The sequence below is a fragment of the Hypanus sabinus genome, chromosome 7 (assembly GCF_030144855.1).
Source record: "Hypanus sabinus isolate sHypSab1 chromosome 7, sHypSab1.hap1, whole genome shotgun sequence".
In the NCBI taxonomy this organism is placed as follows: Eukaryota; Metazoa; Chordata; class Chondrichthyes; order Myliobatiformes; family Dasyatidae; genus Hypanus; species Hypanus sabinus.
This window is the reverse complement of record NC_082712.1, coordinates 32,838,070-32,865,133: the sequence shown is the minus strand read 5'-3', so window position 1 is coordinate 32,865,133 and position 27,064 is coordinate 32,838,070. Positions and strand designations below refer to the sequence as shown.

General features: G+C 39.4%; 1 protein-coding gene across 7 annotated transcripts in view; it reads right to left on the bottom strand.

Annotated features, from left to right (window-relative positions):
- Nucleotides 1-614: 614 nt before the first annotated feature.
- erbin (erbb2 interacting protein) overlaps nt 615-27,064 on the bottom strand; it is a 221,013-nt gene continuing 194,563 nt past the window's right edge. For 6 of the 7 annotated variants that reach the window (XM_059974399.1, XM_059974400.1, XM_059974398.1 and 3 more), the window contains 8 exons: nt 22,826-23,000; nt 16,997-18,596; nt 14,019-14,162; nt 11,185-11,307; nt 6,992-7,210; nt 5,448-5,540; nt 4,529-4,603; nt 615-1,821 (listed from right to left, as the gene is read on the bottom strand). In XM_059974399.1, coding sequence (XP_059830382.1) covers nt 1,714-1,821; nt 4,529-4,603; nt 5,448-5,540; nt 6,992-7,210; nt 11,185-11,307; nt 14,019-14,162; nt 16,997-18,596; nt 22,826-23,000 — 2,537 coding nt within the window. In that variant the 3' untranslated portion in view covers nt 615-1,713. The remainder of the gene's footprint in view (nt 1,822-4,528; nt 4,604-5,447; nt 5,541-6,991; nt 7,211-11,184; nt 11,308-14,018; nt 14,163-16,996; nt 18,597-22,825; nt 23,001-27,064) is intronic. The other variant, XM_059974403.1, reaches the window with a different exon arrangement.

Sequence of the window (27,064 nt, the reverse complement as noted above, 5' to 3'; positions counted from 1 at the left end):
AATGTACACACTTGTATATATTTTGTTATAATTCTACCAAGCAGCTGAATGGTATTATTCCTCCTCAGGGCAATGATTAAAACCTGTTTCTACACTTTTAAAAACCATGCCTGGGTAAAAAAAAAACCTTTTAAAATAGAACTTTTAGTCATCAATGCAGCATGTGACCTTGCAACAAACAGATTTCTTTAAAAAAAATCTTTGATATTCTCAACACCCACAACAAACATATATAATTCATCTTAATGGGAATGCTGTTACAGGATACCTGTATTCAAGAACACGAAGCCATTAAGATTTGCTGCAACATACTGGAACTACCCAAGCAGGGGTCTGTTTTCATTTGTGTATCCAAGTGTTTCTGCTACACCCTTACAGCTACTGTATTGATTTTTATTCCACTCGTGTGGGAACTATCCTTCTGCACCATAAATGGGAGTAGTGAAATATTATCCTATGATAATATTTAGAATGGACATCTTATGAAATAAAACTTATTTAATGCCCACAAATGCTGCTTGACCAGACTTCCTCCAGCAGTTTGTTTTTCTTTTGTTCATTTAATGCTCATCTTGGAATATATATATTTTTTGTTTTTAAACAGGTACAAGAGCTTTTAAAATTCATAATATCAGATCTACACCCTCTTCACTATATAGACTTACAGTATTGCTTTTTAGCAGAGTTTTTAACCTGCATTTTAAAAGATAATTCTTGGTCTCGTATGGCACTTTTATTGTGATACACAAAGCTGATCAATATGCATCATTATTGTTAATTATATCCTTTTTTTTTAGTAAAGATAGAAAGTTTTTATTTAAAATGTTGGCCAAATGCACTAGAAATTATAAGTGTAATAAAATAACATTCTTAGAGTAGTAGGCAGCATAACCACATTCCCTCCTCTTTGCAAAAGGACTAAGAACCCTTAAGTAAGACTGTTCTTGAAGAATCCAATTCACTATTCAGAACTTAGAGAAACAGATCATCACAGACAGGTTTAATTTGCTGTTTCCTTCCCCAGTCTAACTTTCAATGATACCTTCTCCATCATCAAACCATCAAATACTTACTTTGGTAGCCTAGCCCCAGACTCAGTTCTTTCAGATACTCCCAAGCAAGGTCACTTAATTGTATATGCTCAAACCATACATCTACCCATTCGTCTAAACACTGTACACACATCCATTTTCCAGCTCCTGTACATCTTACCCAGTGGTTTCAGCGTTTAACAATTATACAAAGGTGATTAAAAATAAAAGGCTTAAATCTACAGAACAGATAGCCCTGCCACCTGTCCCTGAGCAGAAATCAGGCTCACTACTTAAGCCTTGTACAGTTTCTTTAGTAATATATAAGATTATCCAAAAATAAAACCTAAAATCTGTACAGAAAAGCACACAGGTTTGTTCATATTAAGAGTGATTTTGATGTTTGCTATGTTAATTCTTCACCCTGCTGTATTTGTTTCTATAACCTATTTCAGTCTCTGCATCTGCACCCCTATCATACAGAGTGGTTGTGCCCCTTACACCCAAGCTCTACACTGCCAATACATTATACAGACTAAACTCAACCAACAAATTGAACCGTCCATTGATCCTCCCGCGTCTCCAAGTAAAAAAAGTGATATCAGCTGCATTTTTTGCTACAGAATTACTTATAAAAACTGATCACATTGGTTGATTTCTTCTTATTGTCCATAATTCATCATTAGGATGCAACTTCCCTCAGGATAATTAAGTCCACTGCATTCTGGAAGGTTTTTAATAGTGACACTGCTTGTCCATGTTCAATATTCACAAAATTGTACCCATTAGCCTGTAAAAAGAAATACATAAGTAGTGTACAAGCAGAACTATAACAAATAGCATTTGATGTACCAACATACCATTCTAATGAAAAGATATCCACTAACTTGCAGTTTTAATAAGTTGAAGGAGCAAGTTTATGAACTTCTGTAAACTATTTGCCCTTTCAGTTTCCTGTGTTACATGGAATTAAGCAAGCATGTTGACAGAAGAACTTTTGAAGTAGCAGGTACTGAGCTAGGTGGAAAATTTCTATTTATTTATTTAGAAATAGTGTGGAGCAGGCCCTTCTGGCTCAATGAGCTTCACCGCCAGCTATCCACCTATTTAACGTTAGCCTAATCGCAGGATAATTTACAGTGATCAATTAACCTACTCACCGGTATGTCTTTGGACTGTGGGAGGAAACCCATGTAGTCACACATGGAGAACGTACAAACTCCTTACAGAAGGTGTTATAGTTGAACTCTGAACTCCATTGCCCCGAACTGTAATAGCTACTCTACATTGGCACTTTGAGGAGAACTCAGTGGAATAAATGTGGGATGTCTCTTGTGAAAATGTGGTTCAGTTCCTTCCCCAACACAAATCATGTAGAAGGACAAAGAATGAAGGAAGAATGATGACAGCTTGTCAGAAAGGTAGGGCAGTAATCATCAACTAGTTTTAACATGTAGATCACATTTTCAGTTCCAACGTCAGAATTTTCATGATAGCTGTGATGGAGAATGTAATTGAGTTCAGCCCAGAAATCCTCTGGTCATTTCTGCATTCACACTGAGGTATCTTAGCATCCTTGAAGCCCCCATAATAGATCACTGAGTGGCCTGCAACTTGAAGCTTATGTTGGCCATTATAGATAGAGAACAGGTGCACTGCAAAAATTCCAGCTGCTGGTCATTTTAACTCCCCTGCCCATACTAATCTGTCTGTCCTTTGTCTTCTCCATTATCCTCGTCAGACCAAATGCAAACTAGAAAAACAATGTCTTAAACTCCACTTGGGCATCCTACAACCCAATGGTTTGCGTATTGACTTTACTCATTTCAGGTGACTACTCCCACCTATCCAGCTTCTTCTTCCCTCTGTTCACCTTTTCCATCCCCAAATCTCCTCATTACCAAAGCTTATTGATCTCCCCCATCCAAACCCATCTGTCTATCACCTACATGTCAAGGACCAACTCTGAAGTATGAAATGCTGAAGACGTTTTTCTAAACTAGCACAGATTCACTCTCAGCTAGTCTTCCCACAATAAGGGCAGCATGTTTTCAGTTTTCTATAATAATACAGGCAGCCACATACAGTTCATTGTGTTGTACCATGGACTCCATTTGCCATAATGCAAAACATTAAGTACGTTTTCAATGATTCTGTTCTTCCCATGGTGCATGGACAAGTGGTTCAAAGTGGTTACCTGGTTCTCAGACAGAACATTACTTGAAATCATGCTTCTACCACTCTATGTAAAACATCAGTTCCTTATCATTTGAGGAATCATCAAACTTCAAAGTCTGCTGGTATGCATGGAAGTATTTGATAACCAAGTTTAAAATCACACTATAGCCAAGGCAAAAGGGTGCATGGTATCGCAATGGTTAGTGTGATGCTATTATCGTTCATGGTGGAGTTCAGAGTTTAATTCTGGCAGTGCCTGGAAGGAGTTTGTACACTTTCCCTGTGACTGCATCGGTCTCTTCCCACAATCCAAAGAGGTACTGGTTAGAAGGTTAATTGGTCAATGTAAATTGTCCTGTAATTAGGCTAGTATTATAGAGGTGGGTTCCTGAGTGGCACAACTTCCCAGGCAGGAAGAGCCTGCTCTGCACTGCATCTCTGAACAAGTAACTTAGATTATGTGTGAAAAGTCCACTTTAGTGCCACAAGCTCAGTTGAAACTGCCCTAGTGGAAGTAACAATCCCGAAGAGAACTCAATAATTTAAGATTTTCTCACCAACACACAAAAAAACCCATTCTTTTACAATTTTGCAAGGCACCACTCCTAAATATGTTTAGACAGAAATTGCCGATGCAAAGTGGTTGTCAATGTTGTACTGTTGTAAAGTGTTTCAGCAACTTGTTATGTACAAAAGTAAATGAATCTGATCTTGTGTATTCAAGACCACAATCACATTCAGAAAAAAAAACTGAAAGGAGTATGTGAGAGGCACAGCATCATGATTCACAAAATTGATCCCATCCCAAAATTATGCAAAAGAGAAACATATTGATAGATCACAATTAAGTCAAGTAGAAACAGGAAAATATAACTAGAATATCAAATGGAATAACATGCACCATTAACTAAAGACAAAATATTCATCACTAGTTAAAACATAATTATGAATTTAATATTCACACTACTGTATACACTTTGCAACAGTATTGTTAAACTAATTCATTTTGAAAACAATACAAATGCATGTTCTTAAAGTAAGTAATCTGCTCTACAAAGAAATAATATCCAGAAATAATTCTATTTTAAGAGATATTAAAAAGGGAAGAAATCAGTTTATGGAGCACATCTATGAGAACCAAGAGCAAATAAAGAGGAGAGAAAAAGACTGTTTGCCAGAGATATAAAAATCTGGAGTAACACATGCAAGATGCTGGAACTTCCTCCTAACCTGCTGAGTTCATACAATGTTCTGTGTTTGCTAGAAATTTTTTTTTATTATTTTGAAAATAAAAAGACTTTTGACTATTTAATAATTACCTGAACTATTTTATCTCCAGGCTGAAGCAGTTTTGAAGCTGGACCTTCAGGTTGAACTCTAGTTACAAATATACCCTGAGTAAAGAATAAATATTTCATACATAACTTTCTTATAACCATTTATACATATCATATAGCAGCTTAGCTATGAATGATTAACACACATCTCAAGATTTTTCTTCTGGGAAGTTTAAAATCTGGATGATCGAAAAGGTCCACGGTGCATAATACTATCAGTGAGATGGGCTCATCCAACCCACCCCAAGCTGGGTATCAAAAAAGTCAGATCTTTTATCAGGTTAGCTTGGGCAGACCATTTTTCTCTAAGCCAACAAAAGACATTCATCTCTTACTCCGCAAACCAGGGAGTTTTGAGAAACAAGAGGATCTTAGTGTTCAAATCCAAAGGTCCCTGAAGGAAGTAGCAACAGGTAATGGGGTAAAAAGGGATATATGATGCTTACTGGCATAGGGAGATCTGGTTAGGCCAGAGCTGCAACACAGTGTACAATTCTGAATATGGAAGTGGTGCAGAGCAACTCACTAGGCTACCATCAGTCACTGAATGCTTCTGTCACATTGGTAGGGAAAATGGCCCCATGCAAGAGGTAGCTAATGCCACAAGGCTTAGGTTCAAGGCAGGGAGCAAGGCATTTAGAGAGAATCAGAGGAAGAATTCCACCCTTCCCTCCCCAACCCCACTCAAAGGGTATCTGGTACACAATGTCTGAAGTGGTGGAGGTGTCAGATACTCTCACAACACGGAGGCAGACCAAATGCCAGTGAATGGAGTTAGTATGGATAGGTACTAAATGACTAGTATGGATGTGTTGGACCCAAGGGCCCATTTTAGTAGCACATAATTCTAAAATTCAGACTCAAACTATACACCATTGTAAAAGGCTATATAAATACTCACTGTATCATCAGGTCTGAAGGGGTTCCCTCGACCTCCAATACCTCCAGATATGCTGAAACCCAACTCAGGATTTTTATCTATTTTAATATGCATCTGGAAAGAATTAAAAATTATTTCATTTACTCAAAAATGTTTTAAACCAGATAACTTGTCACGTGGATGAGGGTGAATGGGGTGAGGATGGGGACAGTGGAGGGGAAAGGTTCAGGGAAAAGGAAAGGCAAACTAACATGACTTTGTTAGTTACAGGTTTGACTTTTATGTTGAGAACAGAAAGTGAACTTGAATAATTTCACTGAACAAAACGTTCTCACCCTCAGACTGGCAAGGTATGGCCTCAAGATCATAGAAAGTTGTCAGTAATTAACCTAGGCTAACAGAGTACTACAAGTTGAAATAAATTTCTCTTTTTTTTATGAGAGACATCCTGTCTGCAATCATTCAGGTGAACAATCTTAAGAAGCATATAAAAAGTTTCCTGATTTCTATTTCTGTTGCAAATCATAGACTTCTGGGCATTGATGGACTAGTTCTGATATCTCACTACTTTGGTACATTTATCCTGTTCATGGAATAATTGCACTTTATAGAAATTTATTTCTTTATTGAGATAGCACGTGGAATAGGCAATCTGAGCCACGCCATCCAGTAATCCCCCAATTTAACCCGAACCTAATCACAGGACAATTTACAAGACCAATTAACCTACTAATTGATACGTCTTTGGACTGCGGGAGGAAACCAGTGTACCTGAAGAAACCAATGCAGTCACGGGAAGAACGTACAAACCCCTTACAGTCAGTGGTGGGATTTGAGCCAGAGTTGCGGGCACTGTAAAGTGCTGTGCTAACCAGTATGTTAAAGCGCCGTCCAAATGATTATTTCCAGAAGGGGAAATTATTTTTCCATCTGAAATGCTACTGAGAGAAAGTGAAATTGTTTATGTTGTAAAAAGCCCTGAATTTCGCTGATATCATTCACCTGGAAGTGCAATGTAAATTTGGCTCGCATTGTATAAGTAGAGCAAATGTAGTGTGTGTGTGTGCAGATCAGAGGAAATTCTGGATCAAAGTCTTTCACACAGAGGAGCTGCAGATGCTCTGAAAACAGTTCCTTGTAACTTTTCATGGCGATTGCATAGAGCTGATTTTTGCAACTATAACACTAAAGTGATAAAGGAGGTCGCTAAAAGTTCTACTCATATTTGAATTTTATACAAGTGTTTATAATATAAATTAATATTTGTTTGATGATAAAATATCACAGTCCATGAAGATCTACAGTTCAACTACCTTGTTAACAGATTTCTGCATTGTTGAGGTCAATGTCTGTTACAGTGCTCCTAGATACAGGACCAAGGGCAAACCACTTTCACAATTTTGCTGAACATTTACTCATTGATAGTTCAGCTTAATTGTGGTGGATCCCAAAACTCAACGTGCACTGTATTAGTAACTGTGCAAAGTAAATATTTTCACAGCCCATGTAAAAGCCGATGCTTCAACTTTGCTTTTAGTTTAAGTTTAACTATTGTTGATTATTACCTCTTGCTGTACAATATCACGACACTGTCTCATCAGATGGTTTGTGGAAGCTCCTTGAGTATATGGTGGTTGGTGAGATACTTTTAGCATTAGGTAATCAATCAGTTGCTCCCTGGAAGGATGCCTCCCAACGGTTGCTTGGGACATTGTGTGGTTGGGTTGGTTGCAGTTCACTGGGACTCTAGAAGGTTGGTACATTTGGCCATTTGTCAAAGGCACCTAAGTATGAGAAAAAGAATGAATAACGAACTTCCAATACACTGTTTTCTAAATTTCACGAACTTCTGACACCAGCAAACTTCTCAAAGCGTAAGAGCCTACTTGAAAAGTGCAAAAGCAAATCCAAGTAGTTTTAATTTTTCCCCTTCAATTCTTCATCCCTTAAAAACCATTTATATCTTCAGTTTATTTTGCACAGTATTAGAAGGAAATTTTCAAGTTGACTACCCAATGCATAACTCGGTAAATATACGAATTGATCTGCAAATTTTTATCGAAATGGAAACAAGTTACTAAGAGCATACTAGGAAAGCTTGGACAACTTTCCATATGCATTAGAACACAAACTCAGGGGACATGCAAGTAATTTGACTGGAGGGGGTTGTTGCCCCAGCTGAAGAGACCACTTTGGTCATATTCACCTGATTGTGAACCAACATACTTCCAAATAGCATAGTCCATAAGGCAGACATTGTACTGGCTGCTGTAATCTCAAAAATAAAACTTAAGGACTTGTTATAAATCAGGATTACCTTTCCCATTTCAACTCGGGTATGGACGCATATTTTAGGCAGAATGAAATGTTCATTATCTGCTGAAGGCATGCTTCAGCACTCTTGAAACTTGTGCAAAAGCAAAGTACACAGTATATTTGCAAAACATCCTGCTTCAGTGATGTCAATTCTGTATGGCACATCATGGCTTTTGTGGTTTAGAGAGTCCATTTGATTGAACATGAAGGAACTGCTATTAACTACACTTGATCAGAGCAAGAGACAGCGTAAGAAATTCATGGGTTATTCTGAATGTAAAAGTCTAATTGGGCAACATGGTAGCGTAGTGGCTAGCACAACAGGTTACAGTACCAGCGACCCAGGTTCAATTTCTGCCGCTGTCTGTACGGAGTTTTGAATGTTCTTTCCGTGACCGCGCGGGCCTCCGGGTGCTCCTGTTTCCTACTGGTGGGTAGGTGAATCGAGCATTGTAAATTGTCCTGTGAATAGGCTAGGGTAAAATCCTGGGGTTTTGGGCTCTGTGGTTCGAAAGGCCGGAAGGGCCTCCACCATGTTGTATCTCAGTAAATAGATTTAAAGTGTTTCAGATACTGCTTTGCATTTTAGTATCATTATCCTTACTCTGGAAGTGTTGCAGCTACATGAGACCCTGGTCAAATCCCACTTGAAGTATTGTGTCCGTTCTGGTCGCCTCACTCCAGGAAGGATGTGGAAACCATAGAAAGGGTGCAGAGGAGATTTACAAGGATGTTGCCTGGATTGGGGAGCATGTCTTATGAGAATAGGTTGAGTGAACTCGGCCTTTTCTCCTTGGAGTGACGGAGGATGAGAGGTGACCTGATAGAGGTATACAAGATGATGAGAGGCATTGATCGTGTGGATAGTCAGAGGCTTTTTCCCAGGGCTGAAATGGCTAGCACGAGAGGGCACAGTTTTAAGGTGTTTGGAAGTAGGTACAGAGAAGATGTCAGGGGTAAGTTTTTTTTAAATGCAGAGAGTGGTGAGTGCGTGGAATGGGCTGCCGGCGACGATTGTGGAGGAGGATACGATAGGGTCTTTTAAGAGACTCCTAGATAGGTACATTGAGCTTAGAAAAATAGAGGGCTATGGGTAATCCTAGGTAATTTCTAAAGTAAGTGCATGTTTGGGCTGAAGGATCTGTGTGGTGCTGTAGGTTTTCTATGTTTCTTAAAAACATTGTTTTAAAAATCGGTAAACCAACAACTTTATATTAACCTGATGCTAAGTCACAAATTAATGAATGACTAATGTTTGTTCAACAAACTGCAGAAATATTCTGAAACGAGAAATTTACTGGATCAATCCAGTATGCACACCCACAACTAGCAGGTCAGCAAACTAATTAAAACTACACTTCAAACAGACAGATAACCAACGATACAACAAATGTGAACTTGCTAATGTGATACAGAGCTCAAAGCAAATTAGAGGGAGAACACCAATTAAAGATAAAGAACAGAAGAGATGAAACACAGACTATTTCCCTGAAGCAAAAACAACTGGTTAGAGAATGTAAAACAGTCAGCACAACAGTCTCAGTGAAGGAGTAATCCAATTTCTGTGAGCACCAATAAACGTGGTCAGGAATAGCTCAATCTACAATCAGAAGAAACAGGATAAAATAAATTTGTTACTGAAATGACAAGGATAAAACAGCCTAATTACCACGTTAATTACCAAGATCGAAGAAAAGCATGTAAAAATATGGAAATGGAGCTGAAGAGAACTTGTATTCGATATGACACCGAAAGACAATGCCACTGTCACTTGGAAAGCAATTGCTGAGGGTTGAAGAGCTATTTGTGCCTTAGTTTAGCATCATTTTCTTGAATCTAACTAATACACTTGCACTCAAATGTAGGATCCAAATAATTCAAATAAAACCAACATGGAAGAGATAAAAAGTAAAGCATTTAGTGTTAAACTGAATAGAAGTTTAAGAGATGATAGACTAATGCCTGATTACTTAGCAGAGAGAGAAAAAAAATCCCAGATCCTATCTATTTATATTGCTTGACAAAATATGAAGGGGAAAAGTTCAGGATTTTGGCAGAAGGACAAATTCTAGGATAGGGTGAATTTGCATGAACCTCTATTTGCCACTTAAAAGTTGACTGATACACTTAGACATGCTTTTCTTAAAACCTAAATTTCTTCCCAAAGCTTGGACTCTCAAGCGATAGAAACTGCAAGTCAAAACAATTAAATCAGAAGTAATGTTACCATCTACAGTAACTCATATGAACAGCATATTTAACCAGGAACCAGGAATACAAGGATAAATGAGTTTAATTTGAATACTCTCATGATACTTCACAGATGAATAAATCCCAATAATTTATCATAGAAGATGTGCCCCAGAATTTTCTATTAAGTTTCTTTTAACTTCAGAAATGAAGTTGAAATATGCTGAATGCCTCCTTAGGAGGCGCTACAATCTTCTATCAGAATGCCATTTCTCTGCTTCATCTCTTCCCCTTTCTTTAGTATCCTGAGGTAAAGGTAAAGTTCCTCCCCATGTCTCATTTGGTGCATCGGGTGACAACCTTGCAGATTATTTAGCTTTTTGTCCTGTTTTACGAGACTGAGATGTTATCTTGATGCTCAACCTAGCACAGGTAACGCGTGCAAACAGCTGGCTGGATTCGAACCCAGGACCTCTTGCTCCGAAGACCAGATCAGATGCCGCTACACCGCCAGCACTGACTTAGTATCTTTAACTTACAAGCTCACCAACCGACCATCTTAACATCCATACAGCAAATTCTGGATTTAAAACTCAGTAGAAATTTCTCACAATTCTTAACCGCTTATCTGTTACTTTTAACTCCATTGCTTTGTTCTAGACTTTTAAGGCAGAGGCAGAACCTCTTAGCACTTACAGCGAATCTCACTCAAAATCTATTGATCTTCACTGAGATCACACATAACTGCTAAACTGCAGTGAGTACAACCAATCTTAATTCACTTCTTATTGGGGGTAAATCTCATCCCAATGCTGTACCTTCATTTTAAGACCATCCATGCTTTTCTATTACCTAGAAGCTACACCATATCTATTAGCTGTGATCTCAAAATCTTGTACAATTACAACTAGACAACTTTTGCTCTCTCAATCCATTGCAGTAAAAGCTAACCACCTTGCTTGCCAAAAGGAAAGCTTGAAATTCACTGGCTCTATAATATTGTACTCTGTGCCATTATTCATTGCAAAAATCAAACTGTACATAAGAATACCAGTGTTTATATATTAATTGCACCCAATTTACTTGACATTACAGCATTCTCAATACAGCACACAAAAAAATACTGCAAGAACCATACCTTTCAAAATAAAAGCAAACATATCCATCTAATGTGCAACATTTTAAGATACAAGTCATTATTGAAATGTTCTATAACACCCACTTTTGATTAGTTAGTCTGTAATGTACTTACTTTTCTTATATTGTCTGGAGGTATATCTTTCATACTGACTGTGCCAGGCGAGTAGTTCTGTAGGCCAATGCTGAAGACATCATCTAGACTTGGGTCGCCGATACTGTTACCTTGTGATGGATACTATAAACAAAATGTGAAATTAATACCATAAAGGAAGTTAAAGAACTGATACAAATAATGATAGGGCAGAATATTGATTGAAAATTAAAACTGAAGGAATTCTGAAGCATTCACTCCATTTCCCCCAAAGATGTGGTCTGACCTGAGTATTTAATCAGCATTGGTTTTTTTGAGCTTTTCCTGTTTTCAAAGCTCAAGTGCAAGACACGATCATGCACACCAAATAATGATCACCTCCGATCACGGACTCAGAACATTGCTTGTTCCCTCTCAACTACTGACACTTTTCAGTACTCTCTTCTTATTTGTGTCCTTGAGTAAGGCACTTAACCACACATTGCTCCAGTCCACCCAGCTGAAAACGGCAAACTGCTGGGGGTTAACCTCTCGATAGACCGGCGTCCTATCGGGGGGGGGGGGGGGGGGGGGAGTCTCATACTCTCAGTTGCTTCACACCACGGAAACCGGCATAAGTACTGGCCTGATGAGCTTAAAGGCTTGGGAGAGACTTTAAAACTTCTTATTATGTACATCAAACACTGCAATATTTTGCTTTCAGGATCACTTTTTGTTTCAAATCCATGACATGTTATGCCAATATTTGTCAAGTTTTAACTTACACTACTGCATTAAGACAGGGTCAGCACACTCAGTGATTCAGGAACAGCTTCTTCCCCTCTGCCATACAATTCCCAAATGAACACTGAACCCATGAACACCACCTCACTTTAAAAAAATATATATATTTCTGTTTTGCACTTTTTTAATGTAGCTATTTAATATACATATATACCTACTGTAATTGATTTACTTGTTCATTTTTTCTATACTATCATATATTGAATAATTTCATGACACATGCCAGTGATAATAAATCTGATTCAGATTAAATTGCTTTCATTAAAGTTGAACATACAACAAAAGCTAAAGCTTAACGAGAATGCATAATTTAATGATTTTTTTAAAACCTAGAGTATTTAAAAATATATTTTGAATGAACCATAACAAAGTATTTACAAGCATCTGATAAAAGGAACAGATAGCTTTCTGTAAACAGAAGTTTGATTTGATCACAGTAATTGCTAATAACAATGTAATCAGAACAATACTCTTGAAAGTAGCAATTCATGCAATTGTAGAGTTAAAAAAAATTCAAAAAGGACACTACATTTTAATTGTTTTGTTACAACCTCAAACTTTTGTTAATCATTAGCCCTTTGAAAAATAGTATCCTTCAGAAGAGGGGTCTATACAAGCGATATAGCAACGTTCTGTACAAAAATGTTCAAAACAAAATGCTTTTATGGTCAACACTGAAGACCAGAGAATAATGATTTACTTGTGTAAAGAGCAAGTTTTAATACAAATTTCATTTTATATTACCCTGCGTATTTATACTATTTTAGAAGATATTTGTAAAAAAGTATAAGCATTCATTGCCACATAGCATGAAATTTGTATTAAAATTATTGTTCTTTACACAAGCAAATTATTAATTCTGCAATTAACAGTTTTTTGCTTTTACACAGAACAAGTTTTTCCAACTGAGGTATGGGACAAACATCCAATTACTGCTGCAATGACAAATCAGCTGTAATTGCAAGTGTACTCCAAACTATATACATAGAAATACAGTAAGACATTGGGGTTCTAAGCTCTGATTATATAGTATTTAACTCTAAACTACCAGACAAGATTTTTCTGTCATATGTTTATAAAATAAGAATTGTAGATTAGATCAGTTTCCTGGTAAATGTGGTCCAAAATCAAATTTTTATAAGATGGGACAGTCTCAAGGTTACGACGGGGTTTGATACTGGAGAACTGTTCGTATGTCAGAAACGAATAAAAACTGCATGGAGAAGATCACGGAAATAGCTGTGACAGGAAAGGAATTGTGTGAAGAATGACAACTAGCCAGCTTCACTGAATGAGTGACAGAGAAACTGCTCAGCACTCAGCTCTTCTCAGGTCAACCTAGTTTCTGATTGATGCAGTTCAGGAAATTGGAGGGCTGGGGTCAGAGGTGAAGAGACGGGGTGTGGGAGCAGCCCAGCGAATCCATCCCCTTCCATCCTTCCTGTCTCCCAATAGGTTCCAAGAGTCCAGAGAGGACCTATTTTGAGAACATCAGCATTTTCAACATCTATATTCCATAGTGGAATCCTGCAGACCGTAATTGTGCCTGCAAGGATCCTGCTACTGGTTGGATCTAGTGGGGGAGACCACCACCTCCGTTCCCTCTCCTCAGCTTACAACTGCTGTTCTGTGATCTTTACTGCGGAAGCAAAAGCTGTTTCGTACCTGCATCGTAAGTGAGCCTGACTACAATGTCTTCATAACAAAAGAATGGCCTGGGCACAGCTTATATATTAAAAACAGTACCACATTTTGAGAGCTTGATTCTTAAAAAGGGAGAAAAAAAGAGTTGCATCGGAAAGAGGTGAAAAATGGATTAAAAACACTACCATTTTCTGCCAGGATTAACTGAAACATTACTGGTCTCAGGTGCAAAGATTTTGTTTCATTTCCAAGTATTGGAGCTCGATTAAATAACCTATTACATACATAACGAAGGGGGGGGGAGGGTATAGTACTTTTGTTTTTCTTTAAACCAGGTGGTTAATATTTATTAAAAGTTAGTTTGTGGCTAGTTGTCAGTTAGCTGCTACAATACTCATGCACGCTAACAGCCCAATGTTGGTACTCACACGGAATATGTGCACTCCGGAATTCCTTCCATCTGCAACACTCAAGGCAAGGTTGCCCTGGCTGTCGTGCAGTTCCCTACAGCTTCCAGAGTGCATGCTGCTGAAAGCAGCACAATTGAAATTAAACGACCTAGACAGCATGCTCTGAATAAAGAGGGAGAAAGTTCCACAGCTTTAACACAGAGATTAGTGCTGCATGCATTAACACAGGACAAACTGCAAGAGATTACTTTCTCCAAGGACTCAAGGCATCAAGCAAACAGAACAGCATGCAAATCAAAACAAATACTCTGACCCAGCCATTGACTAGCCCGGATATGCCCTCATGACTTCAGCAAAGCCTTCTTAAAAAAATGCCCAGCAAATATGCAAAGTGAAGGTCACCTAACTTTATACACACATTAGGAATTCTGAAATTGTTCTGATTGGCACAATTTTAAACGAGGAGTTAGCCAAAGAAAATAGTTCCCAGACTGCCAAGAGTCATGGCGACTTTCACAACAGAACTGCTGTGAAGTTTGTGAGTAATCGGATGGACCACCGTTTCAGGTGATACTCAATATCAGAACAAATATGGATTGGCAATCAAGAATAGGAAAAAACACAGAACAATTTCAGCTGATAGTTCCTTTTCCAAATGATGAAAGTGTTGGAGAGACGTTATATGTAATCTGATGTAAATTAGGTGTCATTCAATTTTGTTCATATTTGCTGAGAAAATTGCTTCATAGCAGACAACTGGAGTTTTAAAGCTCTGATAAGGTCATTTTGAAAATGCCACTTAAATGCATTTAGTTCAAATTAGCATTTTTCCCTCCAGTCTTCAAAATTATCTACATGAATACTAGATAATTTTATAAAGGTTGTATCAACAGGTTTCTTTCAGTTAAAACTTCAGCATTTAAGAAAGCAAAGCAACATTTTACCTGCGTTTATCTCCCAACCACTTGAGTACAAAAATTCAGCAATTGGAAGCAAAAAGTCCCAGATATGTGCACATGCTGTAACAACAGGGTGAGTTTCTCATGCAGTATAATGAAGCATACTAAGCAAAAGGATGTGATTAATGATAAGATAATGAAATTGCAGTATACCTTTCCTTAGCCTGTTAAGTGGCACACATATCACTACTGCCTGAACAATGGCTTGCTATTTTTAAATAAATGTTGAACATTTGACAGGTTTATGTCCATTTGTTTTTTAAAAAAATGCATTTCTGTCACATTGTCAAGCCAGAAGGTTGAGAACGCCATTACTCTCCCTAATGTAGTTACGGGCTGATAAAGATTGGATGCATAAATAATTCCACATTCTAAGAAGCACCAAAATGCAAATGATGCATGAAGCTTCTTCCAATGGAGATCAGCTTTATCAGATGTTCGTGGAACATTCAGTCTCAGTCAGTACTGAAAGCACCATTTTTCACCTGTCAGATTACGAATTATGTGCAATAGGACAATATACTAAATTCAGAGATAATTAGAGAACATAACCTCGAGAGTCAACAACAAATTGAAAACAAACATACTCCATTTTACTGAGGCTGCAAGGGATAGAATGGTGTTTACTGCATCCATTTTTGCTTTAGAAAAGGCAAATTATATCTCTTCCCTGATACATTACACCGCCAGAAACAAAGCTTTCATAATCCAAGACATTAGTGCTTTGTTATCTGCAATTACAGAACTAAGACAAGTCATTCTTGGAGACAGTAAGCAATTGAAGGTGTTATTTTATTCAAGCCTACAGAATAGGTTTCAAACAATGAAAACTCAAAAATAAACTTTGTTTTTGTAGTTCATGGATAAATTGCGAGACTCTTGAATTTTTTTTCCATTTTAAAACACTTTAAATGGAAATGTATTGTTTTATTAGCAAGAGTGGCTGACACCGTCACTTATGTACAGCTGCAGATGTAATATGTAATGAACAATTATTATGGATAATTTGGAAATGTGGCTATGCTTCCATCTTTATAATTTCAAAAATGCTCATTTCCACATCTGTACATTTCGAGCAGTTTTTCCTTCAAGCACCCCAGCGATGAAAACCATTTTGAACATTAACACATTTCTTTCTCTGCCCTCAGGCAAACAGAAAATTATGCCTAAACTATCCATAATCACAAAGACTTATTTGCTGTCCACCGTGACAAAATTGAGAGCTAACATGCATCTTCCGAAATTAATTTGGAATCAGTATTGCTAAAGCTGTCAAGATCACCAAATGCTCAAAGTAGGCTCAAAGAACATTCAATGTGAAAATATTCCTTCTACTAAAAAATCAAAATTGATCATATTTTTTATATTTGAGATTTACATTTTGCATTTTTATTTCAGTAAAATTTATTTTCAATTAATATTCTAACCATTTTTGAAACAAGGCAAATAATGTCCAAATTTATGAACCCACTGATGTAATTATCTTAAAATCTTGTTAAGTTTGCATATTGCTCACCACAATTCAAATGTGAATGATGGTTCCCCAGTGAAAATGCCATAGGTGCAGACTACAAAATATTGAGATGATAAATCACGCAAGTCATTTTGGGGTCATAAATACACACATTACGTGCTGTATTATCAGATTATGAATATCTGAAAATAAGAAAAATGCTCACTTGCCCATTTAAGGAATATTGCAATTTCAAGAACTTTGTTTTTAAAAAACTTGACTGAATTTTTCAGCTTAGTGGATAAGCTAGTGAGGATATCAAACCTACATTAATTCATTTTGACTAACCAGTTAGCAAAAGTTTAATACTAATATGATTACAAAAAAAAAGATAGAGAAGTAAATGAAGCTTTGGATGATTATTACAAGTGTCTAATGAGGATGAAAACACAGCTAAGTTTCTGAACTGTTCCAGAAACATAACATGCATGGTGCAATGATATTTATAACATACTCACCAGTTCTCCTTTTTCAAGCTGGTACATCTTGAGCAAAGTAATTTATTTTATATAAAAGATACATACCTTCTCTAGTTTTTTGGCTTCAATGTGACGCAACACCTGCTCCCTCCAATCAGGTGGAACCTTATTGATCCCCTGTACATCCAAAAGAGAATGCTCAGATTTCACTCTCATATTCGGTCTTTTGGTGGGACTAGTCCGTGAGTAATTGAAATCGCTGATGGACATTGTTCTCTCTGGGGCTTCGGGTACTGGTGGCCGAGCACTCTGGGGCCTGGCTGCAGATGGCCCATCAACACTGTAAGTCCTTGCAGACAAAGGTCTCTGTGAACCCTGAGCCATCGGGGGCCCTCGTCCAAGCGTGTGCAAATCCCTGTAAGTCATATAATCCGCCTCCGGGACTGGAAACCGCCTGCAGTGAAGGGTTTCCGGAAGCGTGACGGAAGAATTGGATGAGACGCTGCTCTGCCTTTGCAAGGTGGTCCTCTGATTAGTCTGAATCAGCCTCTCATTTGGCGGGCAGCCCCACATCTCCATCTGCCGAGGTCCCATCCTCTGCTGCATGTTGTAATTGGGAATGCTGGACTGGGAATTGTTGCGATTGGAGAAGTTCATATTTGCCGAATGCTTTACATAATTGGCATTGTCAAGTGTCTCTGACCTCAGGTGGTGCTGGGAAACTGCACTACCTTGCTCTGTATGAAAGGCTGGCCTCTGTGGCCACATGTTCTCTTTGGGTAATGCACTACTGCTGTACTGGACATTGTATTGAGGTACAGGAGGCATCTGTGAAATAGCCATAGGACCTCTCTTCAAACTGATGCCTTGAGGGTTGAAATTTTGATCAAAGGTGTACACCGCTTTTTTGCTCGACATAATATCTGACGACGACGCAGAATTTCCCGTGAATGGCTGTAGGGACTGTTCACTTAGAAGACTGGCCGACTTACTGCGAGTTATGTTTTGCCCCTGACCAGCTCCAGGCGGCCCCTTTGCCATTAAGCATTGCTCATGCGGTCCATTGTCATTGATAATATCATAAATCTTCAAACCACCTGTCTCAATGTTTGTTATACTGTGCGATTTGACAACGGGCCCTCGCGGACATTCTCTCTGAGGGGACAACTCTTCCGTGCTCCGAGACAATGCAGCATCACCACCTGAATATAGGCCAGGTGAATATTGTTTTCCATGTTCTATGTGGGGTTGAGGGCTTTTAGCTTCTTCCGTGCAGCCATTTATTTGATATTGAGGGAAGGGTATAGGGATCTCATTTCCATTCTTTAAATGTTCTGTTACTTTTGCACTACTTTCCGAAGTATTTTCCGATGGCTCTGCAATAAACATTCCATCAACACTACTGTTAGTTTTAGTCACCCCACCTGAACCCAGTATCAGACCCTCGGCAGCAAGCTCATTCTCATTCATGCCAATCTTGAGCAATTTCTGGTATTGCTGTGCGCTGTTATTTAGATCAATACCCTTCTCCAGAAGAGCTAGTTTCTCCTCGGCATTTAACTCAAATTCAGATGACTTAATGGCTTCTTTGTTCTCTACAGGAGTATCAATCCTCTCGAGGCTTCTCATGCTGCTTTCAAGTGGTGTGCTTGTCTTTGCTCCATTCTGTAGCAGTGATATTTCAGGGGCATCACATCGATTGTTTCTGCAGACAAAATTAAACACAAAAGTAATAAAAAAAAAATGGAAAATTGCCAATTTCAGCTGTGCCAGTATTGCATTATACATCTGCCGCTGTCTTTCACAATAGCAATCAGCAACAGGAGATGAACTACCCACGATCTTGTAATTAAGGATGTCTAGTTTGAACAATGAAACCATGAATTTTACTTTAAGAATGAAAGTTTGGTACCAAATTCTGATTTCTGGAATATAAACCAACATCTATGATATATTTACAATTATGTATTCAGGGTGAAAAATGGCAATTCATTTTGCTTCAACATAACTTCCACAAGCAGAACAAATAACTGGATGGCTGCCAATAAATCCACGATTTCTGCTTATCCTGTTGACGATTTTCTGTGGTTTCCCACTTTATGTACTCATTTCACCTCTAAAAAAATTATTCTTCTTGAAATTGTATTTGGCAAATCATTCACCTTTTCTGAATAGTCACACAGCCATTCGGCACACCAAATCCACACCGACCTGTGGATACCCATCTACAATTAACTCCAATTTTAGTACGGGGCCTGTTGCCCAAAATGGCAAGGTGATTCTAGTGCTTGCCTGGACACCAATAAAATGTCATCAAAATTCTGCTTCCATCAAACTTTCCAACCATGCAATCCAGACACTCAGCATCTCCGGGTGAAAAAGACATTTCTCAGATCCCCTCTAAAAGTCTTAGCCTTTATATTCTCTCGTTTAATATACTTCTGATAGGTGATAGGGGAAAAAAGATTTCTCCTGGCTACTTGATATCTACCCCTCATAACTTCATACATATTTAGCATACCCCCCCTTCCCCAAATTCCTCTACTTGAGGGAAAACAGACCTAGCCTCTCCAGTCTCTCCTCATGTCTAAAACACTGTCAGGCAACATCCTGGTAAATCTCCTCTGCACCTTCTCCAGTGCCATCACTTCTCACCCCCTCCCCACCACCCACGGTTTGATTACCAGAAATGCATGCTTGCTCAATTTTTTATCAAGTTAGAGCACAAACCTCCCTGGTCTTGTATTCAGAACCTGAACAAATGAAAGCCAGAATCCCCTTGCCCTCTTAAGCATATTATCTACCTGCAGTGCCACCCACAAGAATCTATGGACTTGTATACTAAAATCCCTCTGTTCCTCGATACACCCAAGACCCTTGTCATTATGTCCGATAAGTCACCTGGATCAGATAGTCTACCGCCAGGGTTCTGAAGGAGGTGGCTGAAAAGACTGTGGAGGCATTATTACTGATCTTTCAAGAATCAATAGATAATTATAATTATTATCAGTTAATTGTTATCATACAATTATCATTCTGGAATGAAGGTGGGGATGCTAAAGGATAAAGAAGGCAACATGTGCCTGGAGGCAGAGGAGGTTGGGGAGGTCCTAAATGAATACTTTGCTTCAGTATTCACAACTGAAAAGAACCTTGATCAGGGTGAGGTCGAAATAGAACAGGCCTGTGTGCTGGACAATGTGGAGATTAAGGAAGAAATAGTGCTGGATCTTCTTAAAAACATCAAGATTGATAAACCCCCAGGGCCGGATGTGATATACCCCAGTTTGCTGTGGGAAGCGAGAGAAGAGATCGCTGGAGTAGTAGCTATGATCTCTGAATCCTCTTTGGCTGCAGGGGAGGTGCCTTTCTCTGGTTGGCTGCCAGTGATGAGCAGAGTTCTGCAGGGGTCTTTTGTCAGGAATGGTTCTTTTCACATTATATGTCAATGATTTGGAAGACAAATGATGGTTTTGTGGCCAAGTTTGCGGAAGAAATGAAAATAGGTAGATGGGCAGGTAGTACTGAGGAAGTAGAGAGGCTACAGAAGGATTCAGACAGATTTGGCAAATGGGCAAAGTAGTGGCAGATGGAACATGGTCATACACTTTGGTAGAAGAACTAAAAGGGTAGATTATTTTATAAATGGATAGAAAATACAAAACTCAGTAGTGCGCAGAAGTTTGAGATTCCTCATGCAAGATTTCCTAGAGGTTAACTTGTAGGTTGAGTTGTTGGTAAGGAAGGCAAATGCAACATTAGCTTTCATTTCAAGAGTAATAGAATATAATGTTGAAACTTTATAAAGCACTGATGAGGCCTCACTTGGAGTATTAGCAGTTTTTTGGGGCTCTTTATCTAAAAGATGTCTTGGCATTGGAGACGGTCAAGAGGAGGTTCACAAGACTGTTTCTAGGAAATGAAAGGATTAATGAGGAGCATTTGACGTCTCTGGGTCTGTACGCACTGGAGTTTATAAGAATGAGGAGGAACCTCGATGAAAACCATTGAATATTGGAAGGCCCAGTGTGGATGAGAAGAGGTTTCTTCTAGCAGGGAGTTTAGGACCAGAGGACACAGACTCAGAAGGATGTCCAATTAGAAAGGAGATGAGGAAGAAATTCTTTACCCAGAAGGTACTGAATCTATGGAATTCATGGCCACAAACTGTGGAGGCAAGTTGTTGGGTATATTTAAAGCAAAAGTTAATAGGTTCTTGATTGGTCAGGGTGCCAAAGTTTACAGGGAGTAGGAGAATGGGGTCAAAAGGGGTAATAAATCAGCCATGATGGAATGGTGGAGCAGAGTTGATGGACTGAATGGCCTAATTCTGCTGTGTCTATGGTCTGTTACATCCTAACCTTATTAGTACTCCTAAAACACATCACTGCCATATTTAAGGGTAACCTTCATCTGCCATTGCTCAACCAATTTCACCACCAATGATATCATGCTGTAGCCCAAGACCAACTCCACACTCTACCAATCTTAGTATCATCTGCAAACTGTCTGATCATGCCACCTCCATCCACATCCAAATTATGTGTATTACTAGCAGCCCGAGTCTCAGCACTGACCTTCCAGCATCACCAGTTGCTGACATCCAATCACAAACACCATCCTCCACCATCACTATGTCTCACACTGCCAAGCCAATTTGCTAACTTAACCTGGATCCCATGGGACCTAACCTTTGGACCAGCCCAGTTGAGGCCTTACTGAAGTGTATGCAAACTGTATAATGGTACAGTATTAACACACAATGGATTACAGCCCGAAGTTCATCACAAAACTAACCTCATTCTAAAGGTATTCATACGCCATGTAATTCTCATACCTTCTAGCCTACATAAGTTGCATATTCAATTATATTTCCAAATCTATGTTTCAGGGTCAAACTTTGTTTAAGTAGAAAGAGTCAAGGACCTCTTTTTAACATGAAGCAAGGAATAATTTGACATACCAGAATTTAGTTAAATTATTTATATCCCTCAAAAACAGAGGGGGGGAAAAGATTACAAATGTGTACAGTGTTCCCTTAGACCTTCAGTTGTTACATTCATGCAGGAAACCAATTTAACTATAGAAATTTGACATGAGTTCTATAGATATGTGGTGGAGAGTATATCAACTGATCGCATCATGGGCTGGTACGGAAACACCAATGCCCTTGAACAGTAAATCCTACAAAAAGTAGTAGATATGGCCCAGTTCATCATGGGTAAAGCACAATCACATGAGCAATGTGGCAGGAAAGCAGCACTCATCATCAAGGACCCCCACTACTCCAGTCTATGGTATCTTCTTGTTATTACCATCAGGAAGGTGGTATGGGGTCCTTGGAACCCATGCCGTCAGGTTCAGGAACTGTTAATACCCCTCAACCATCAGGCTCTTGAACCAAAGAGGATAACTTCACTCAATCCATTGCTGAACAGTTCCTACAACCTATTGGACTCCATTCGAGGACTCTTCTTCTCATGTTCTTAATATTTATTGCTTGTTTGTTATTCTTCTTCTTTGTATTTTGTCATCTTTTGCACATTGATTGCTTGCTCTTCCTGTTGGGCGTGGACTTTCATTGTGTTTCTTCGATTTGTGTGTATGCTCGCAGAAAACGAATCATAGGGTTGTATATAGTAACATAAACATACTTCGAACTTAACTGACTTGAATACCGCAGCAGACAAAATTGCCCTCACTTACTTTTTGATCGGAGTATTGATTCAAGTTTTACTAACTTCAATTTATTAATTTTTCAGTTGCTTGCATATTTCACAAAATTAGGCTTGATACATTTGTTATTTGTAAAATTTATACCAACTGAAAGTAGAGTTATCTGGCAGGTGTCTGTAATTCCTGTAAACTTTGATTATTCTTTAGCAATCTCAGCGTGAGACATTTACTTTCCAAGTCCGTTGGATGCCAACTTACCGCTTTAGGACTGGGACGGTAGTTTTCAGATCTCTGTCTGGTGTAGACTGCAAAGTCTCCTGGCTGCTTCCTGTGTTGAAGGAAACGGTATCTGATATCCTAGACGGTGTTGAACAATTACTGTTGTTTTGATTACTATTTGGGATTATATCCTCAAGTAAAGAGTCAGCATCATCTGTTTGAGTAAAGAAAACATAAATACATGTAAGAAAAATCTCTTTTACTCACACCTACGCAAACCTACATTTGTATCAGCAGCTATCACCACTACAAAAACACTAAATATAGCTTCAAAACTAATATTTGCAAATATCTAGCGAACAACATCTAGAAAACCTGCCCATATTTAAATTGAAAATTGAAGAAATCGTTGTACCCTATTATTAGGTCCTTATTAATTAGCACTTGGCTCCCGAGTAAGTTTAATGGAAATAGAGCTTTACAGCTTGAATCAGTCCTTTTTTCCTCAATGTAATGAAAGGAAGTTTCAAGCCATTCTGTATTCCCAGGCCTAGCTGTCCCACATTCCAAAAGCAGACAAAGTCAGTGGAAAATTCAGAAGGTTCCTTTTAACTTGAAAAATTTACACCCTATAGCTGTCAAAAGGAAAATTATCAAACAAAATATTGACACAAAGCTCATTAGATGAGAGGACCAAAACGTTTAGAGAAACCTTAAAATAAAACGATCAAGTTGTGAGGCTTCAATGCATGACCTCTAGTATTTGGTTTCTCTACCCTGAGAAAAAGATCCTCACACAACCACTACCCATGTCTCTCATAATCCTATAAATTTCCATCAGGTCTTCACCCCACATCTGAAATCCAAGAATAAACAACCCAAGTTTGTCCAAACTCTCCTGATACCCGTTTGGTAATCCTCTTCTACACTCTTCCCAAAGCCTCTAGGTGACAGCGACACCTCCCTTCCTGACACACTGAATGCCCTGAATGCCTGACACAATTTGATGCAACAAATAGTGCGACATGGAGCACACCACCTCCCCCCTCACCCCTGTCCCTCTTGAGGAACAGGCACCCTCCTTTGGCCCTTGTTGAGGTGAGGAGGATCCGAGCCAGGGTAAACCCACACAAAGCTGCAGGGCTGGGAAATGTACCTGGTCAGGTGCTGTGGGATTGTGTGGCACAGCTAACAGAGACCTTAATGGATATCCTTAATATCTCTTTGAAACTGTCCACTCTCCCTATAGGCTTCAAGGCAGCCATTGTTCTGGTGCTGATGAATGAATACCACACAGAAGCAGTGACTTTAAAAAAAAAATCATGAACTGCTTTGAGAAACTGGCAATGGTTTGTGTGAAATCCCACTTTCTAGTTACACTGGACCCTTTCCAGTTCGCCTACCAATCAAACCAATCAACTGATGATGTCATAGCCTCAGCTCCTCATTCCATCTTATCCCACCTAGAAAATGACGTCTTGTACACCAGGATGTTGTTAATCAACTTCAGCCTTGTGTTTAAACACAACCATCCCCGAGGCAGGTGGGTAAACTGTCCTTCTAGGGTCTGAAAACCCCTCTGTAACTGGATCATAGACTTCCAGATGTTAAGACCTCAGTCCGTCTGAGTAGGCAGCAATGCCTCAAGCTCTGTCACGCTGACCACTGGTGCCCCCAGGACCGTGTGCTCAGTCCACTGCTGTTGACGTTGACTCACAACTGCACTGCCAGATTCAGTTCAAACCACATTGTCAAGTTCACTGACGATATGACAGTGGCTGGCCTCGTCAGCAGCAATGATGAGTCGGCAGAGGAGGTGAGAGGCTTGTCCCATAAGTATGAGTACAACCCAAGTCTCAACATGGACAAAGCAAAAGAAGGTGATTGTGGACTTCAGGTTGACCACTCTTCATTGTACATCAATGGCTCTGCCATGAAGAGGGCCCAGCTCCTCGGTGTGTATACAGAACATGATCTAACCTGGACCTACAACACCTCCTCACTGTTCAAGAAGGCACAGCAGCGTCTACAGTTTGAGGAGACTGCAAGACTCCCTTCCCACATTCTAACAACTTCTACAGGAGCACCACTGAGTGTGTCCTGTCTGGCTGCATCATTGTGTGTTATGGAAACTGCAAGGCAGCAGACCACAAGACCCAAAGGATAGTAAAAGCTGCCGAGAGGATCATCAGTGTCTCCCTCCCCCACCCCCCATTTGTGACATTTACTGAGAGTGCTGTAGACAAAAGGGTCCCTGCCACCCCTCCCACAATCTGTTCGGCCCCCTGTCATTCCGGAGGAGGTAAGCGAGCATCAGGACAAGTACGGCCAGACTGGGTAACAGTTTCTTCCCTCAAGCTGTGAGATTAAAATACTTTGCCACCATCAAAGTCTCGTCACTCGGACAGTGTGCTGTTCACTGTACTGTACCACGCACTATCTGCATTTTGAATTATATTTTGTTAACTTATTTATGCTAACATTTTGTTCTATGTTCTATGTGTGATACATGTTTTGTGGGTGCAACCTGGTCCAGAAGAACGTTGTTTCATTTGGTTGGATATATGTACAGTCAGATGGCAATAAACTTAAACACCCTTGCTGTAATGGAGTGACAAAAATTGCACATAACATACCAAGTGCATCCTGATTGAAACATATTTGTCAACTACGACAGTGATTCACAATTTAAAATGTGCTTTTCTAGTTTTTCCTTCCAGAAAGTGACAGACCTCTGATTAATGCAGATTACCTTCAATTTGCTGCATCATCAACTGATTCCCTTCGTCTATCTACATCCCAAGAGCCACTCTGTTGCCACCTCAAAACCCACAAAGGCACCCAAGCTTATATCATCGGTGTGCCTGGCTCAATTATGTCCAGTGATGAAGTACTTTGAGAGGCTGGTGATGTAACTCATCAACCCATGCCTGAGAAGCCACTCACATTCACTCCAACTGGCCGATGCCATTTCTCTAGCTCCTCCCCTGACCCTGGAACAGCTGGGCAGTGACGATGCTCTTCATCGACAGCAGCTCTACACTCAATATTATCATCTCCCCAAAACTAATCAGTAAGCTTCAAGACTTAAACCACAATACCTCCTTGTGCAACTGAATTCTCAATTTCCTCACTTGTAGACCCCAGTTGGTCTGTGCTCAGACCGAAGGTTTGAGATGTGTCTATTTTAATGCAAGGTGTGTTGTGAACAAAGCAGATGAGCTTAGAGCGTGGATCAGTACTTGGAGCTATAATGTGGTGGCCATTACAGAGACCTGGACGGCTCAGGGACAGGAATGGTTACTTCAAGCGCTGGGTTTTAGATGTTTCAGAAAGGACAGGGAGGGAGGCAAAAGAGGTGGTGGCCTGGCACTGTTGATCAGAGATAGTGTCATGGCTGCAGAAAAGGTGGACGCCATTGAGGAATTGTCTACGGAGTCTCTGTGGGTGGTGGTTAGGAACAGGAAGAGGTCAATAACTTTACTGGGTGTTTTTATGGGCCACCTAAAGGGATATCGAGGAATAGATAGGGAGACAGATTCTGTAACAGTGTAATAACAAGAGTTGTCGTGATGGGAGATTTTAATTTCCCAAATATCGATTGGCATCTCCCTAGAGTGAGGGGTTTAGATAGGGTGGAGTTTGTTAGATGTGTTCAGGAAGGTTTCTTGACACAATATGTAGATGAGCCTACAAGAGGAAAGGCTGTACATGATTTGGTATTGGGATATGAACCTGGTCAGGTGTTAGATCTCTCAGTGGGAGAGCATTTTGGAGATAATGATCATAACTCTATCTCCTTTACAATAGCATTGGAGAGAGATAGGAACAGATAAGTTAGAAAAGTGTTTAGTTGGAGTAAGGGGAATGATGAGGCTATCAGGCAGGAAAATGGAAGCTTAAATTGGAAACGGATGTTCTCAGGGAAAAGTACAGAAGAAATGTGGCAAATGTTCAGGGGATATTTGTTCTGCATAGATATGTTCCAATGAGACAGGGAAGTTATGGTAGAGTACAGGAACTGTGGTGTACAAAGGCTGTAATAAATCTAGTCAAGAAGAAAAGCTTACAAAAGGTTCAGAGAGCTAGGTAATGTAAGAACTCTAGAAGATTTTAAGGTTAACAAGGAGCTTAAAAAGGAAATTAGGAGAGCCAGAAGGGGCCATGAGAAGGCCTTGGTGGGCAGGATTGAGGAAAACCCCAAGGCATTCGACAAGTATGTGAAGCACAAGAGGATAAGACGTGAAAGAATAGGACCTATCAATGATGACAGTGGGA